At 46.7% G+C, this 12,711-nt stretch overlaps 1 protein-coding gene across 1 annotated transcript; it reads left to right on the top strand.

Moving 5' to 3' along the window:
• Positions 1–5,288: 5,288 nt before the first annotated feature.
• On the top strand, positions 5,289–6,908 carry LOC135389383 (tigger transposable element-derived protein 6-like). The gene has a single exon (XM_064619439.1). The coding sequence runs from the start codon at positions 5,289–5,291 to the stop codon at positions 6,906–6,908; it is 1,620 nt and encodes a 539-aa protein (XP_064475509.1).
• The last annotated feature ends 5,803 nt before the right edge of the window (positions 6,909–12,711 follow it).

Genomic DNA, 12,711 nt, shown 5'->3' with positions numbered 1-12,711 from the left:
ACATGACTCAACCACTTCCTTGTACTTGACCTGCTGACGGCCGCAAGGTGGCGGGACCCCCCGATTGTGACGTTATTGTAGCACTGTATAAAACTCAGTGTCATTTGTCATTCTTCAGTCCTGACGAAGGCGGAGGTTCCGCCGCAACGTTGACTTCCCCCTTAACTTTCCACTAGTAAATAAATAACTCCCCCCTTTTTCTACTTCCTACATCTTCGTTGTCTGCCTCATATTTTGTTAGTACCTATATATATATATATATATATATATATATAAAGGGGGGAAAAGCCATTAAAAAAATAAGTAATTGATGCTAGACGTGTTTGAAATTCAAACTTACAGATTAAAATGGCTTCTATGGCTGCACGTAGAGAAACAGATACTCATTGAACGATGCGACAGCACCAGAGGACACGTGTTTCGCCGTGTTTGCGGCTCGTCGGCCCTGGGTAGCTGCTCAGCCACTGAGTGATCCCTGGTTTGCCAATCCCGAACGATGCGCAGCTACCCAGGGCCGACGAGCCGCAAACACGGCGAAACACGTGTCCTCTGGTGCGGTCGCATCGTTCAATGAGTATCTGTTTCTCTACGTGCAGCCATAGAAGCCATTGTAATCGGTAAGTTTGAACTTCAAACACGTCTAGCATCAATTACTTATTTTTTTAATGGCTTTCCCCCCTTTTTATAATTCACTGGCTTGCACTGTGGCATTGAGGAGTGCTCAGTCACCCTCCCAGGTGTATATCGCTCGCTGAGTGATCCCTGGTTTGCCAATCCCGAACGATGCGCAGCTACCCAGGGCCGACGAGCCGCAAACACGGCGAAACACGTGTCCTCTGGTGCTGTCGCATCGTTCAATGAGTATCTGTTTCTCTTCGTGCAGCCATAGAAGCCATTTTAATCTGTAAGTTTGAATTTCAAACACGTCTAGCATCAATTACTTATTTTTTTAATGGCTTTTCCCCCCTTTTTATAATTCACTGGCTTGCACTGTGGCATTGAGGAGTGCTCAGTCACCCTCCCAGGTGTATATCGCTCGCTGAGTGATCCCTGGTTTGCCAATCCCGAACGATGCGCAGCTACCCAGGGCCGACGAGCCGCAAACACGGCGAAACACGTGTCCTCTGGTGCTGTCGCATGGTTCAATGAGTATCTGTTTCTCTTCGTGCAGCCATAGAAGCCATTTTAATCTGTAAGTTTGAATTTCAAACACGTCTAGCATCAATTACTTATTTTTTTAATGGCTTTTCCCCCCTTTTTATAATTCACTGGCTTGCACTGTGGCATTGAGGAGTGCTCAGTCACCCTCCCAGGTGTATATCGCTCGCTGAGTGATCCCTGGTTTGCCAATCCCGAACGATGCGCAGCTACCCAGGGCCGACGAGCCGCAAACACGGCGAAACACGTGTCCTCTGGTGCTGTCGCATCGTTCAATGAGTATCTGTTTCTCTACGTGCAGCCATAGAAGCCATTTTAATCGGTAAGTTTGAACTTCAAACACGTCTAGCATCAATTACTTATTTTTTTAATGGCTTTCCCCCCTTTTTATAATTCACTGGCTTGCACTGTGGCATTGAGGAGTGCTCAGTCACCCTCCCAGGTGTATATCGCTCGCTGAGTGATCCCTGGTTTGCCAATCCCGAACGATGCGCAGCTACCCAGGGCCGACGAGCCGCAAACACGGCGAAACACGTGTCCTCTGGTGCTGTCGCATCGTTCAATGAGTATCTGTTTCTCTACGTGCAGCCATAGAAGCCATTTTAATCTGTAAGTTTGAATTTCAAACACGTCTAGCATCAATTACTTATTTTTTTAATGGCTTTTCCCCCCTTTTTATAATTCACTGGCTTGCACTGTGGCATTGAGGAGTGCTCAGTCACCCTCCCAGGTGTATATCGCTCGCTGAGTGATCCCTGGTTTGCCAATCCCGAACGATGCGCAGCTACCCAGGGCCGACGAGCCGCAAACACGGCGAAACACGTGTCCTCTGGTGCTGTCGCATCGTTCAATGAGTATCTGTTTCTCTACGTGCAGCCATAGAAGCCATTTTAATCTGTAAGTTTGAATTTCAAAGACGTCTAGCATCAATTACTTATTTTTTTAATGGCTTTTCCCCCCTTTTTATAATTCACTGGCTTGCACTGTGGCATTGAGGAGTGCTCAGTCACCCTCCCAGGTGTATATCGCTCGCTGAGTGATCCCTGGTTTGCCAATCCCGAACGATGCGCAGCTACCCAGGGCCGACGAGCCGCAAACACGGCGAAACACGTGTCCTCTGGTGCTGTCGCATCGTTCAATGAGTATCTGTTTCTCTACGTGCAGCCATAGAAGCCATTTTAATCGGTAAGTTTGAACTTCAAACACGTCTAGCATCAATTACTTATTTTTTTAATGGCTTTCCCCCCTTTTTATAATTCACTGGCTTGCACTGTGGCATTGAGGAGTGCTCAGTCACCCTCCCAGGTGTATATCGCTCGCTGAGTGATCCCTGGTTTGCCAATCCCGAACGATGCGCAGCTACCCAGGGCCGACGAGCCGCAAACACGGCGAAACACGTGTCCTCTGGTGCTGTCGCATCGTTCAATGAGTATCTGTTTCTCTACGTGCAGCCATAGAAGCCATTTTAATCTGTAAGTTTGAATTTCAAACACGTCTAGCATCAATTACTTATTTTTTTAATGGCTTTTCCCCCCTTTTTATAATTCACTGGCTTGCACTGTGGCATTGAGGAGTGCTCAGTCACCCTCCCATGTGTATATCGCTCGCTGAGTGATCCCTGGTTTGCCAATCCCGAACGATGCGCAGCTACCCAGGGCCGACGAGCCGCAAACACGGCGAAACACGTATCCTCTGGTGCTGTCGCATCGTTCAATGAGTATCTGTTTCTCTACGTGCAGCCATAGAAGCCATTTTAATCTGTAAGTTTGAATTTCAAACACGTCTAGCATCAATTACTTATTTTTTTAATGGCTTTTCCCCCCTTTTTATAATTCACTGGCTTGCACTGTGGCATTGAGGAGTGCTCAGTCACCCTCCCAGGTGTATATCGCTCGCTGAGTGATCCCTGGTTTGCCAATCCCGAACGATGCGCAGCTACCCAGGGCCGACGAGCCGCAAACACGGCGAAACACGTGTCCTCTGGTGCTGTCGCATCGTTCAATGAGTATCTGTTTCTCTACGTGCAGCCATAGAAGCCATTTTAATCTGTAAGTTTGAATTTCAAACACGTCTGGCATCAATTACTTATTTTTTTAATGGCTTTTCCCCCCTTTTTATAATTCACTGGCTTGCACTGTGGCATTGAGGAGTGCTCAGTCACCCTCCCAGGTGTATATCGCTCGCTGAGTGATCCCTGGTTTGCCAATCCCGAATGATGCGCAGCTACCCAGGGCCGACGAGCCGCAAACACGGCGAAACACGTGTCCTCTGGTGCTGTGGCATCGTTCAATGAGTATATATATATATATATATATATATATATATATATAGATTAGAAGCTTAGGAGGGCGGTTGACCACGAGAATGAAATAAGCAGGAAAAATCAGAAGACGACAAAGAGCTTACAGGAAAACACAAAGGGGAGTTTATTAACACATATAGGGATAGGGGTCGACGTTTCGGCAGTCAGCGCTGCCTTCGACGGGACTGGGGTTTGGTGACAAGAACAAGCTTTATATATGGGAGAGGGTTATGTACAAGGGAAAGAGAGCAGCGCATGCGCTTTTGTCATGACTAACATAGGTTGGTGACTAAGTGAAAGGGGAATGACCGGGTCTGTGCAGCAGGACCTTGAGGAAATACCCGTGCGTGAAATACAGTGCTGTCACATTCAATGGCAGCGTTCCTAACATTACCCGGATACTCAACCGCCACTACACAATTCTTTCACAATCTGATCGGATGAAGGAAATATTCTCACAGCCACCGCGCGTAAGTTATCGCCGGGCGCGGAACATCCAAGACAGACTAGTAAATGCCAAAATTAACAAACTTCCAGAAAATAACATTGGTTGCCACCCTTGTAATGCAACTAGATGCCAAATTTGTAAATCAATGCAAGCCGCTAACTCTGCAGATAGTACCAATTCTAATTATCGGGTCAACATTAATGGCGACTTTAACTGTAATTCTTCCAATGTTGTCTATCTTCTTCAATGTAATGAATGCAACGCCCAATATATCGGACAGACAGCTACTTCATTTAGAACGCGATTCAATAACCACAAATCTGACGTCGCGAAGAAACCTAATCTGCCAGTGTCGCGCCATTTCAGTAAACCAGGACACTCAATCACCAATATATCTATTTTCATCCTGCAGTCAGGCTTTCTTTCCCAGCGGCTCAGGGAACAGCGCGAGTCTTATCTCATTCATAAATTCCAGTGTCAGATAAACGAAGATCCAGGAATCCTTTCTACTATTCGCAACCTGCATTCCTAATCCAGCACAATACATACACTCTTTTGTCTCTTTTTCATGCTCACGGGTATTTCCTCAAGGTCCTGCTGCACAGACCCGGTCATTCCCCTTTCACTTAGTCACCAACCTATGTTAGTCATGACAAAAGCGCATGCGCTGCTCTCTTTCCCTTGTACATAACCCTCTCCCATATATAAAGCTTGTTCTTGTCACCAAACCCCAGTCCCGTCGAAGGCAGCGCTGACTGCCGAAACGTCGACCCCTATCCCTATATGTGTTAATAAACTCCCCTTTGTGTTTTCCTGTAAGCTCTTTGTCGTCTTCTGATTTTTCCTGCTTATATATATATATATATATATATACAGTCAACCCTCGATTACGATTTATGAATTCCCTCGTTTTATGAACAGGAGCACAAGGAACCAAACTTTTTACATGTATTTTTCCCTCGTTTTACGAATCTCGATATCCGAATAATGAACGGAATTTCTGGGAACCAACTGGGACTTGCCATGCGTTTTTGTCTTCGATTTATGAATGAATCGTCCCTATGTCAACAAAGACCTCCAAAGGGAAAAGACCCCCTTCGAAATGCGAACAACAAACGGGTTTTCCGGGAACACATTCTGGGCGACGAAGTGCTTCTGTCCCCAATACATATGAATAAGGTGGCAGCAGTCATCCGGAGGTCAATCAACGCAGACCGGCAGGAAAACTGGCAGAACATACTGGTGACGTGTTCCCTGTCCATGGCAGCTATTGTGTGAAGCGTACAAGAGTGACTCAGCTGCTTACTGGACGGAATGTCAGGGTAGAGCACACGGCGTCAGTGAGGGCCACAGCGATCACTTTTCCTCAAGACTTTTTAAATGGAAGCATCACGAGCGCGAAAGAAGCGAGCAGGCCTTACAGCGGGAGACAAGCGGGACATCTGTCAGTGGAAGCAGGCTCATCCAACGGCAAATTTGAACGCAACGCTAAACTGGATTCGCCACGACATGGGCCTGGACATCGCCAAGTCAACATTGTGTACAGTCTTGAAAGATGCCGGTACTTGGCTTGGAATATCATCAGCAGATGCGTCATCGATGAAGTGGAGGTTGCCGGAACTGGAAGCCCTGGAGCGGTCTTTAGTACTGTGGATCGAGGCTATGGTGGGGAGAAAAGCCGTTGTCAGCGACAAAATGGTCGTTGAAAAGGCACGTCTTCTTGGGGCACTGCAGGGTAAGCTGCCTACAGAGGACTGCCTTCATTTATTGTTTGTCTTGAATGGTATTTTTGCTATTAGGTTATGGCTCTTCCTTGGCATTAGAAGTGCCTTCCGACTTCCAGTACTCAAGCGGCTGGCTCTTGCGATTCAAGGCTCGCCACAAGATTTCCACGGTGAGAGCGGCGATGTTGATCCGACCACGGTATCAGAGGGGCGTGAAAGACTTCACAGAGTTCTTCAAGGGTACAGCCTCGACGACATTTACAACTTCGATGAGACTGCATTGTTCTTCAAGCTAGGTCCCACGCGGACGTTATCACCCACCCGTTTTCCCGGCACAAAGCGCAGCAAGGTGAGAGTGACTGTGGGTCTCCTGTGCAATGCTTCTGGTACGGACAAGTGCAAGCCCGTAATCATAGGGCACGCCCAGCGGCCCAAAGACTTTGGGAAGAAATTTTCACCGGCTCCGTACTGCTACTATTATGCAAATGGGAAGGCGTGGATGACTTCGGATATCTTCTTGGAGACGTTGAGACGCTTTGACAACACGCTCAAGCAGGAGAACAGGCAAGCGATACTTTTGGTTGACAACGCTGGGTGTCACAAGCTGCGCGGCGAAGAGTTCACCAATCTTCGAGTTGAGTTCCTTCCAGCTAACACGACGTCAAAGATACAGCCACTCGACGCAGGCATCAATCGGTCGGCGAAGGTCCGTTATCAGACTGAATTGGTACGCCACTACATTGCCCTTGCTGAATCAGGCGAGAAACAGACTGCAGGGCTTCGTTGGTGCATTAGGACATTCAGCCGAGCCCGGGGAAGTGTTTCGCCAGCAACAATCAAAAACTGTTGGCGACACACGGGAATCCTTCCATGTGCTACGGATGAGGGCGAATGTTTCAGCCCAGACGACGACCTACCCTTGGCTGAACTACGAAGGCAACTGCGCATTTTGGACCTGTCTTTTCCGGAATCAGCCGCTGAAGAGTGCATTTCGTATGGTGACAGTGAGGACGTTTCCGAGCCCCTTGACGACAACGCTCTGGTACAACTGTCGAAAGACACGACTGACAATGAAATCAGTGATGATGACGAATCCTCAAGTGCTTCGCAGCCGAGTGTTACTGCAGCCTCCGCGTGGAAAAACATTCACAGTGCCATTCTGTATTTCGAGGAAATCGAAGACCAGTCGAGCGTGAATATGCTGACGTCTCTTCTTTGTAAGATAGACACTGCAGAAGGCATGGTGCAAAGCAAGATTACACAATATATTGCATAATAAACAGAGTGTGAATGCGCTAACGTCTCTTCTTTTTAAGACTCACACAGCAAAAAGCATGGTCCAAAGCAAAACTACATAGTATGTTGCATGATAAACACAATCACAGCTCTCAAATACTGTTGCACCTGCTCCATAGTGCTCACTTAACGGAATCCTCGATTTATGAATCCCTCGATTTATGAACGATTTTTCAGGGAACCGAGGGCGTTCATAAATCGAGGGTTTACTGTATATGAGACTCTCAGACTAAATACTTACATCATCATTTTAATCCCAGGTCTCGACTGATGCCAACGATGTTTTTGACGAAGACAGTGCCACTGTCGAAACGTCGACCCCTTGCCCATTTTACTTTTAACGTCTCCCTATGTAATAAACTAGTGTTTGTAACTACCCCTAAAATCTGTTTCCGCGTCTTTTTTTGAACTTCTATATATATACATATATATATATGTCAAAATTACAGATTAAGATGGCTGCTATGGCTGCACGCAGGAAAACAGATACTCATGGAACCATGCGACAGCACCAGAGGACACGTGTTTCGCCGTGTTTGCGGCTCGTCAGCTCTGGGTAGCTGCGCACCGTTCGGAATTACCAAACCAGGGGTCGCCCAGCGAGCGATATACACCTGGGAGGGAGTACTCAGTCACCAACCCAGGCGTATATCGCTCGCTGAGCGACCCCTGGTTTGCCAATTCCGAACGATGCGCAGCTACCCAGAGCTGACGAGCCGCAAACACGGCGAAACACGTGTCCTCTGGTGCTGTGGCATCGTTCCATGAGTATCTGTTTCTCTGCGTGCAGCCATAGAAGCCATCTTAATCTGTAATTTTTAATTTCAAATACGCCTAGTGTCATTTGCTTGTTTATTTAATGACTTCCCCCCTTCATTATATATATATATATATATATATACACATATAGGTCGAGGGAAGCACAAAAAATCAAACGGCCACGACGTTTTACAGTTGTGGAAGGAAAAAGACGCCGACAACAGATTTTAGGGATGTTAGAAACACTAGTTCATTTAATAGGCAGAAATTAAAAGTTAAATAAAAAAAGGTGGTGGACGTTTCGACAGTGGCACTGTCTTCGTCAGGACAAAAGAAGCGAAAAGTGGCGTTCTCTGTGTATGCAGATGACGTTGCCTTTTGGACAGCCCTTATGAAAAAAAAAATATTGAAAACGCCGGTGTTCTGTAGAAATTCTATTAACCCCCAATTCTAAATTGGCCACAGTGTATGTATTGGGAAGTGTCAATAGAGACTCCATAGAAAGATGCTAAAAAGCGGGTCCGCCAGCTGTCATTCGCTACAACCTGGCATTTGTGTGTGTGATGCAAAACACGTAAGCTACAGGTATACAGGGTGTCCCAGCTAAGTGCGAACATTCTTTAAATATATTTGAAAGAACCTTTAGATATATATATTTATAGCCTTATATATATATATATTTATATATGTTTGTAAGTCCTAAACGTCGCCACACCGGCATTGGACAGCTGTTTCGGCCTTATTGGGCCTTCATCAGCAATGCGTAGGCGTCCGGCGTATTTAGATCTGCTAAAGAGCAGAGCGCAGGGAGGAAAAGGGCGCTGCTGATTGGTGGAGAGTGAGGAGGTAGACGCGAACGCAGCGGCTCTGTTTCTCTCCCGGGCCTGTGTCGATGTGCGGGCCGTCGCCGGTCGCCTTGTATGCTTTGCTTGCTTTGCTTGGGGAGCCCCATCAACACGAAATTAATTTCGCTGGGGCCTGTGGAGTGTGTATAGGAGCAGTATGCAGACGCCTATATGGTTTTACGTGCCGAATCGGTAGCGAATGGAATACGCAGTAGTGAGGAAATGACAGCGCAGCGCGCCTTTGTTTACTTTTGTCGCCGTCCGTGAAGATCAGCCATCAAAGAACCTCCATAGCTCTCAGAATATCACCAACATCTGGTATTCATACAGGTACACAGCAGACTTCATGACCAAAAGCTAGCTTCGAGATATCACCAAGTTTTACGGCAAAGCATGCACCTCTTAACGTGAGTTAACGCAAGGGAAACCTGCTGCGATAATACGCCTGGCCGCGATACGCGAGTTGTGGCCTGCGCGAGGGAGTGAGTATCTTCTTCCTTGTCCTTCAGGGGTTTGAATATTCTCCGTTCGGAGGTCGCACACAGCCAAGACGGAAAGAGAAAAGTAAAGGCATGTCGAGGTGCTTGCCGCCTTTCGCGCGCTGGCAATAGCTTTGCTGGCATAAAAAAGTGTTCGCTGTTTTAACTGAAATATTGTTGCTTGCCTCGACTGAAGCAGCGTGAAGAACGGAATCGGCGTCTGTTGGGAATGGATTGAACACGAAACGTACCCTCTTTGCAGGTTGGCTGCCTATTGATCGGGAGACAACATTTTTTTAAAGATACGCATTGATAAGAACGAGTATTTCTCATCACATTTTATAGTAACCAAGTGGGTGGCTGGCTGGCTGGCTGAAGTGGGTGTAAGCTTTACCACCTTCTCTATGCGGTGCACCAATTAGGGATGACGGTGACCTGTGTTTTGTCTCCAGCGTAATCAATTTCGTGGCTGGCATTACCCCTTGATGCCCTGGTTTCTAGGTATATGCAGTGACGATTACAGATTTGTGAGCAAGGATCAATAGGTCTGCCTCTTGGTGTTTTGCCTCTTGATATCAATGATTCAACTACACACTAGTTGGCAGCAATCTCAATTAGACGCTGCTGCACCCACAATTTATGTTGCAGAGCGACAAGTAGCGAGCACGTTGCAGATTGCTTACTATAGTAAGAAGAAATCCCTGAAATGTTGAAGACAGGCACTGGCTTGCTCTGGGGCCGTGTATCGTTACCTTTAATGCGTGCAGGCCCTTACTTCGCTATTACTGGAAATAAGATAGCATTGGCAGTAAGTAATGGTTTATCTTGTAGATTTGGCTGCAAAGTTGAGCACAAAAGTAAACTACGCCATCATCCTCAGCAAATATCATCCACCCGATTTCCCAGGCTGGATTACTGGGCTGGTTCCTGGCCGCGGACCAGCCTGGATCTGGCCCAGATTCATAGCGGGCCATTCTGGAAATACGATAGCTGAATTTAACTCCTTTCTACAAAGGGAGTGTGGAAGGCAATGAAATGAAGCACAGACTGAACTTCTGTCATTCCTGCTTTAGTGATCAGGGTTTGTTGCTTCGGTCATGACGTGGTAGGCTGGACAACTCATCTGTACATAATATGGGATAAGTAGGCTTTAACAAGGCCAGCAACAGTTATTTGGAATCAAACACAGGTGTGTCTTTTGTCACCACCAGTGAAAGAGGAGCCTGTTCCAATATGTGGCGCCCCAATATATCTGTGCATCCGGAATAGCAGTGAAATTGGACAAGTCATGTTACAGTTCTGCGAATAAAGCTATCACAGCATTAAAGTGCAACTACACAGTCACGAAACCGACACTTAGTTTGTGTCGTCAAATGAGAGAACGCAGGTCAGAGATTCCACACACAAATTATCACCACATTCGGCAAAATCATAGAAATTTTCCTCAGTTTTTTTTAAGTTGTCGCAATCACGTCATCACAAAAGGCCCAGTTTTCGAAGACGTCATGTAGGAACTGGCTTCGTATGCATCAAGTCTTCAGTGTCCTAGCAACGACACAAGCGTCCCTTTCACTGTCACTTGACACTGTCCCTTTCACTGTCACACGCTTGGTGGGTTGGAAAGAGATTTTGAAGACTTTTTTCATCTGGATAGTGCCTTGACGCCTCCATATAATCTCTATTTCCAACCTAATGCTGTACGTACAGCATTTGGCCACAGGCGGGTCAACCTCATCCGTAAACCGAGCGTCACCGTCCGACCTGTACTGTACTTGTACGATTCCTCGTGAACCGCCCAGGGCTGACAAAGGGGCCCGCATCTTGAACAGTTTTTCCGTGTTGAAGCACCTTCACCCACTGATCACACAGATTAGCTTCTCGCAGAATCCTTTGTGACATGTTTATCGAGCTTGACTTTCGACAGTATGTGCACTTGTAAGCTCCCAAAGCTTTACAGGGCTCCCAATGACCATAACAGAAAGCGATGAGCACAGATGACATCGTTGCCAACACAAGCAAGCAGCACCGACTTCCTTAGACTCGAAAGTGTGCCTGGAAGCCAGCTTTCTCCAGCAGCAATATTGCCGGGCAAAATCCCTTCAGCTTCCTGGCTCTCACCATGACGTCACACCTCCTAAAATTAAAAAGAAGAAATTACTTTTTCCGACTTCTGCATCAGGTAGAGACAAAATATTTAGTACGTTGCAGCATGTTTAAGCTAATGCCCTTGGCCATGTGACTTTGCTGGTGGCACGTTTGCTTGTATGGCGAGTCCTAATTTGTGGAGTCTTTTCTGCCTTTTGGACGGGAGCTCGCTCGGGAGACGGCCTGCTGGTATGTGTATTGATCCACTTGTTACGCCAGTACGGCGCCTCTGAAATTGCCGTAGGCTGCACACGAATGCGGCCACCCCTTCTTGTGCGGGTGTAACCTATTTGAAACCGTTAAAAATAAACGCTCAAGAATAATCGCGTAAGTATCCACCGTTAAAAATAAAACGCCCAGAATATACGCTTAAGAATCTACGATTAAAAATAAACCTCGTAGCTATCCACTTTTAACAATAAATTCTCAAAAATCTACGGTTCACAATATATCGTTAAAAATGAACTGTTCAGAATCCACCCGATTTGATTGGTCGCAGTAGTCAAGTGGTATAGCAGAAAACGGGGCTGTCGTTTGTCCGCTCTGAAAAATAGTTCTCAACTTCCATTCGTCGTGGCTTGGCCGAACCCGGATGATCCTTGTGACAGCGCCACACCCGCGGCAGAAAATAGTTCCAACTGTCTTGTGAGTTTTGTGTTGACTGATCAGACGTGGCACTTTAGCTGCATTTTTTTCTTCTGGTTTTCGGTCCAAAATATGCTTCGTACCATGAAACAACTGCACGGACACGGTGTTATCTTTAGTGTGCTTGTCATCATGCAAGAAAGCTGATACGCTGTTATTTGGGTGTGTGTGTGTCGATAAAGCCGTGGGCCACATTGCCATATGTTTAGGTGTTTACTTGTTCTGTTATTGGTGAATCTCATCATAAATCATCAATGAAGGAAGGAGCAAGGAAGGCATCGCTGTGCCCGATCGGGTTCGGATATCGTGTGATATAGTGTACCTGTGCTGCTGCGTAAACCCGAAGTGTGTAACAGCGCCTCGGAAAATGCCAATGTTACATGGAGTTTCATGTTATGCTGCCTGCGCTGGTGACGGTTGAGGAGAGAATTGGATTACCACGCCGTGATCTTCATTTTGAATCATTATTTTCAAGAAGCAAGAGACACATGCCGTTCACTTGTTTAGTCTCATGATCGGATCTGTGCACAGTTTGATGCAGTGTGGTGTGTGGTGTCAGTTGTGAGCACCGTAGTCGCAGTGAGTTCGTAGCGAGATAACTGAATTTTGTTTGGTAGGTTACATACTAGATATAAGATGACTCTCCGTGCGGCCACGCGTCCGCTTTCGTTCGTTTCTCATGGTTCTCTCTCTCTCTCGGGCGTCGGCCGGGGCACCTCCGTTGTGATCTGATACCTGTATTTAGAGAAGCAGCGATGCCTGGCGATAGATTCTTACTTCGCTAACAGCTTGGTCTGCTTAGTTACACAAACTATAGACGCGCAAACACAATGGCATGGAAATAATGATAATAAGCCATTCCCTGCTCAGAGTGCAGGTGGTCCCAAACATATGTGTGTTTTCTTTTTGA

The sequence above is a fragment of the Ornithodoros turicata genome, chromosome 3 (assembly GCF_037126465.1).
Source record: "Ornithodoros turicata isolate Travis chromosome 3, ASM3712646v1, whole genome shotgun sequence".
Classification (NCBI taxonomy): Eukaryota; Metazoa; Arthropoda; class Arachnida; order Ixodida; family Argasidae; genus Ornithodoros; species Ornithodoros turicata.
This window is presented reverse-complemented; position numbering and strand designations above follow the sequence as displayed.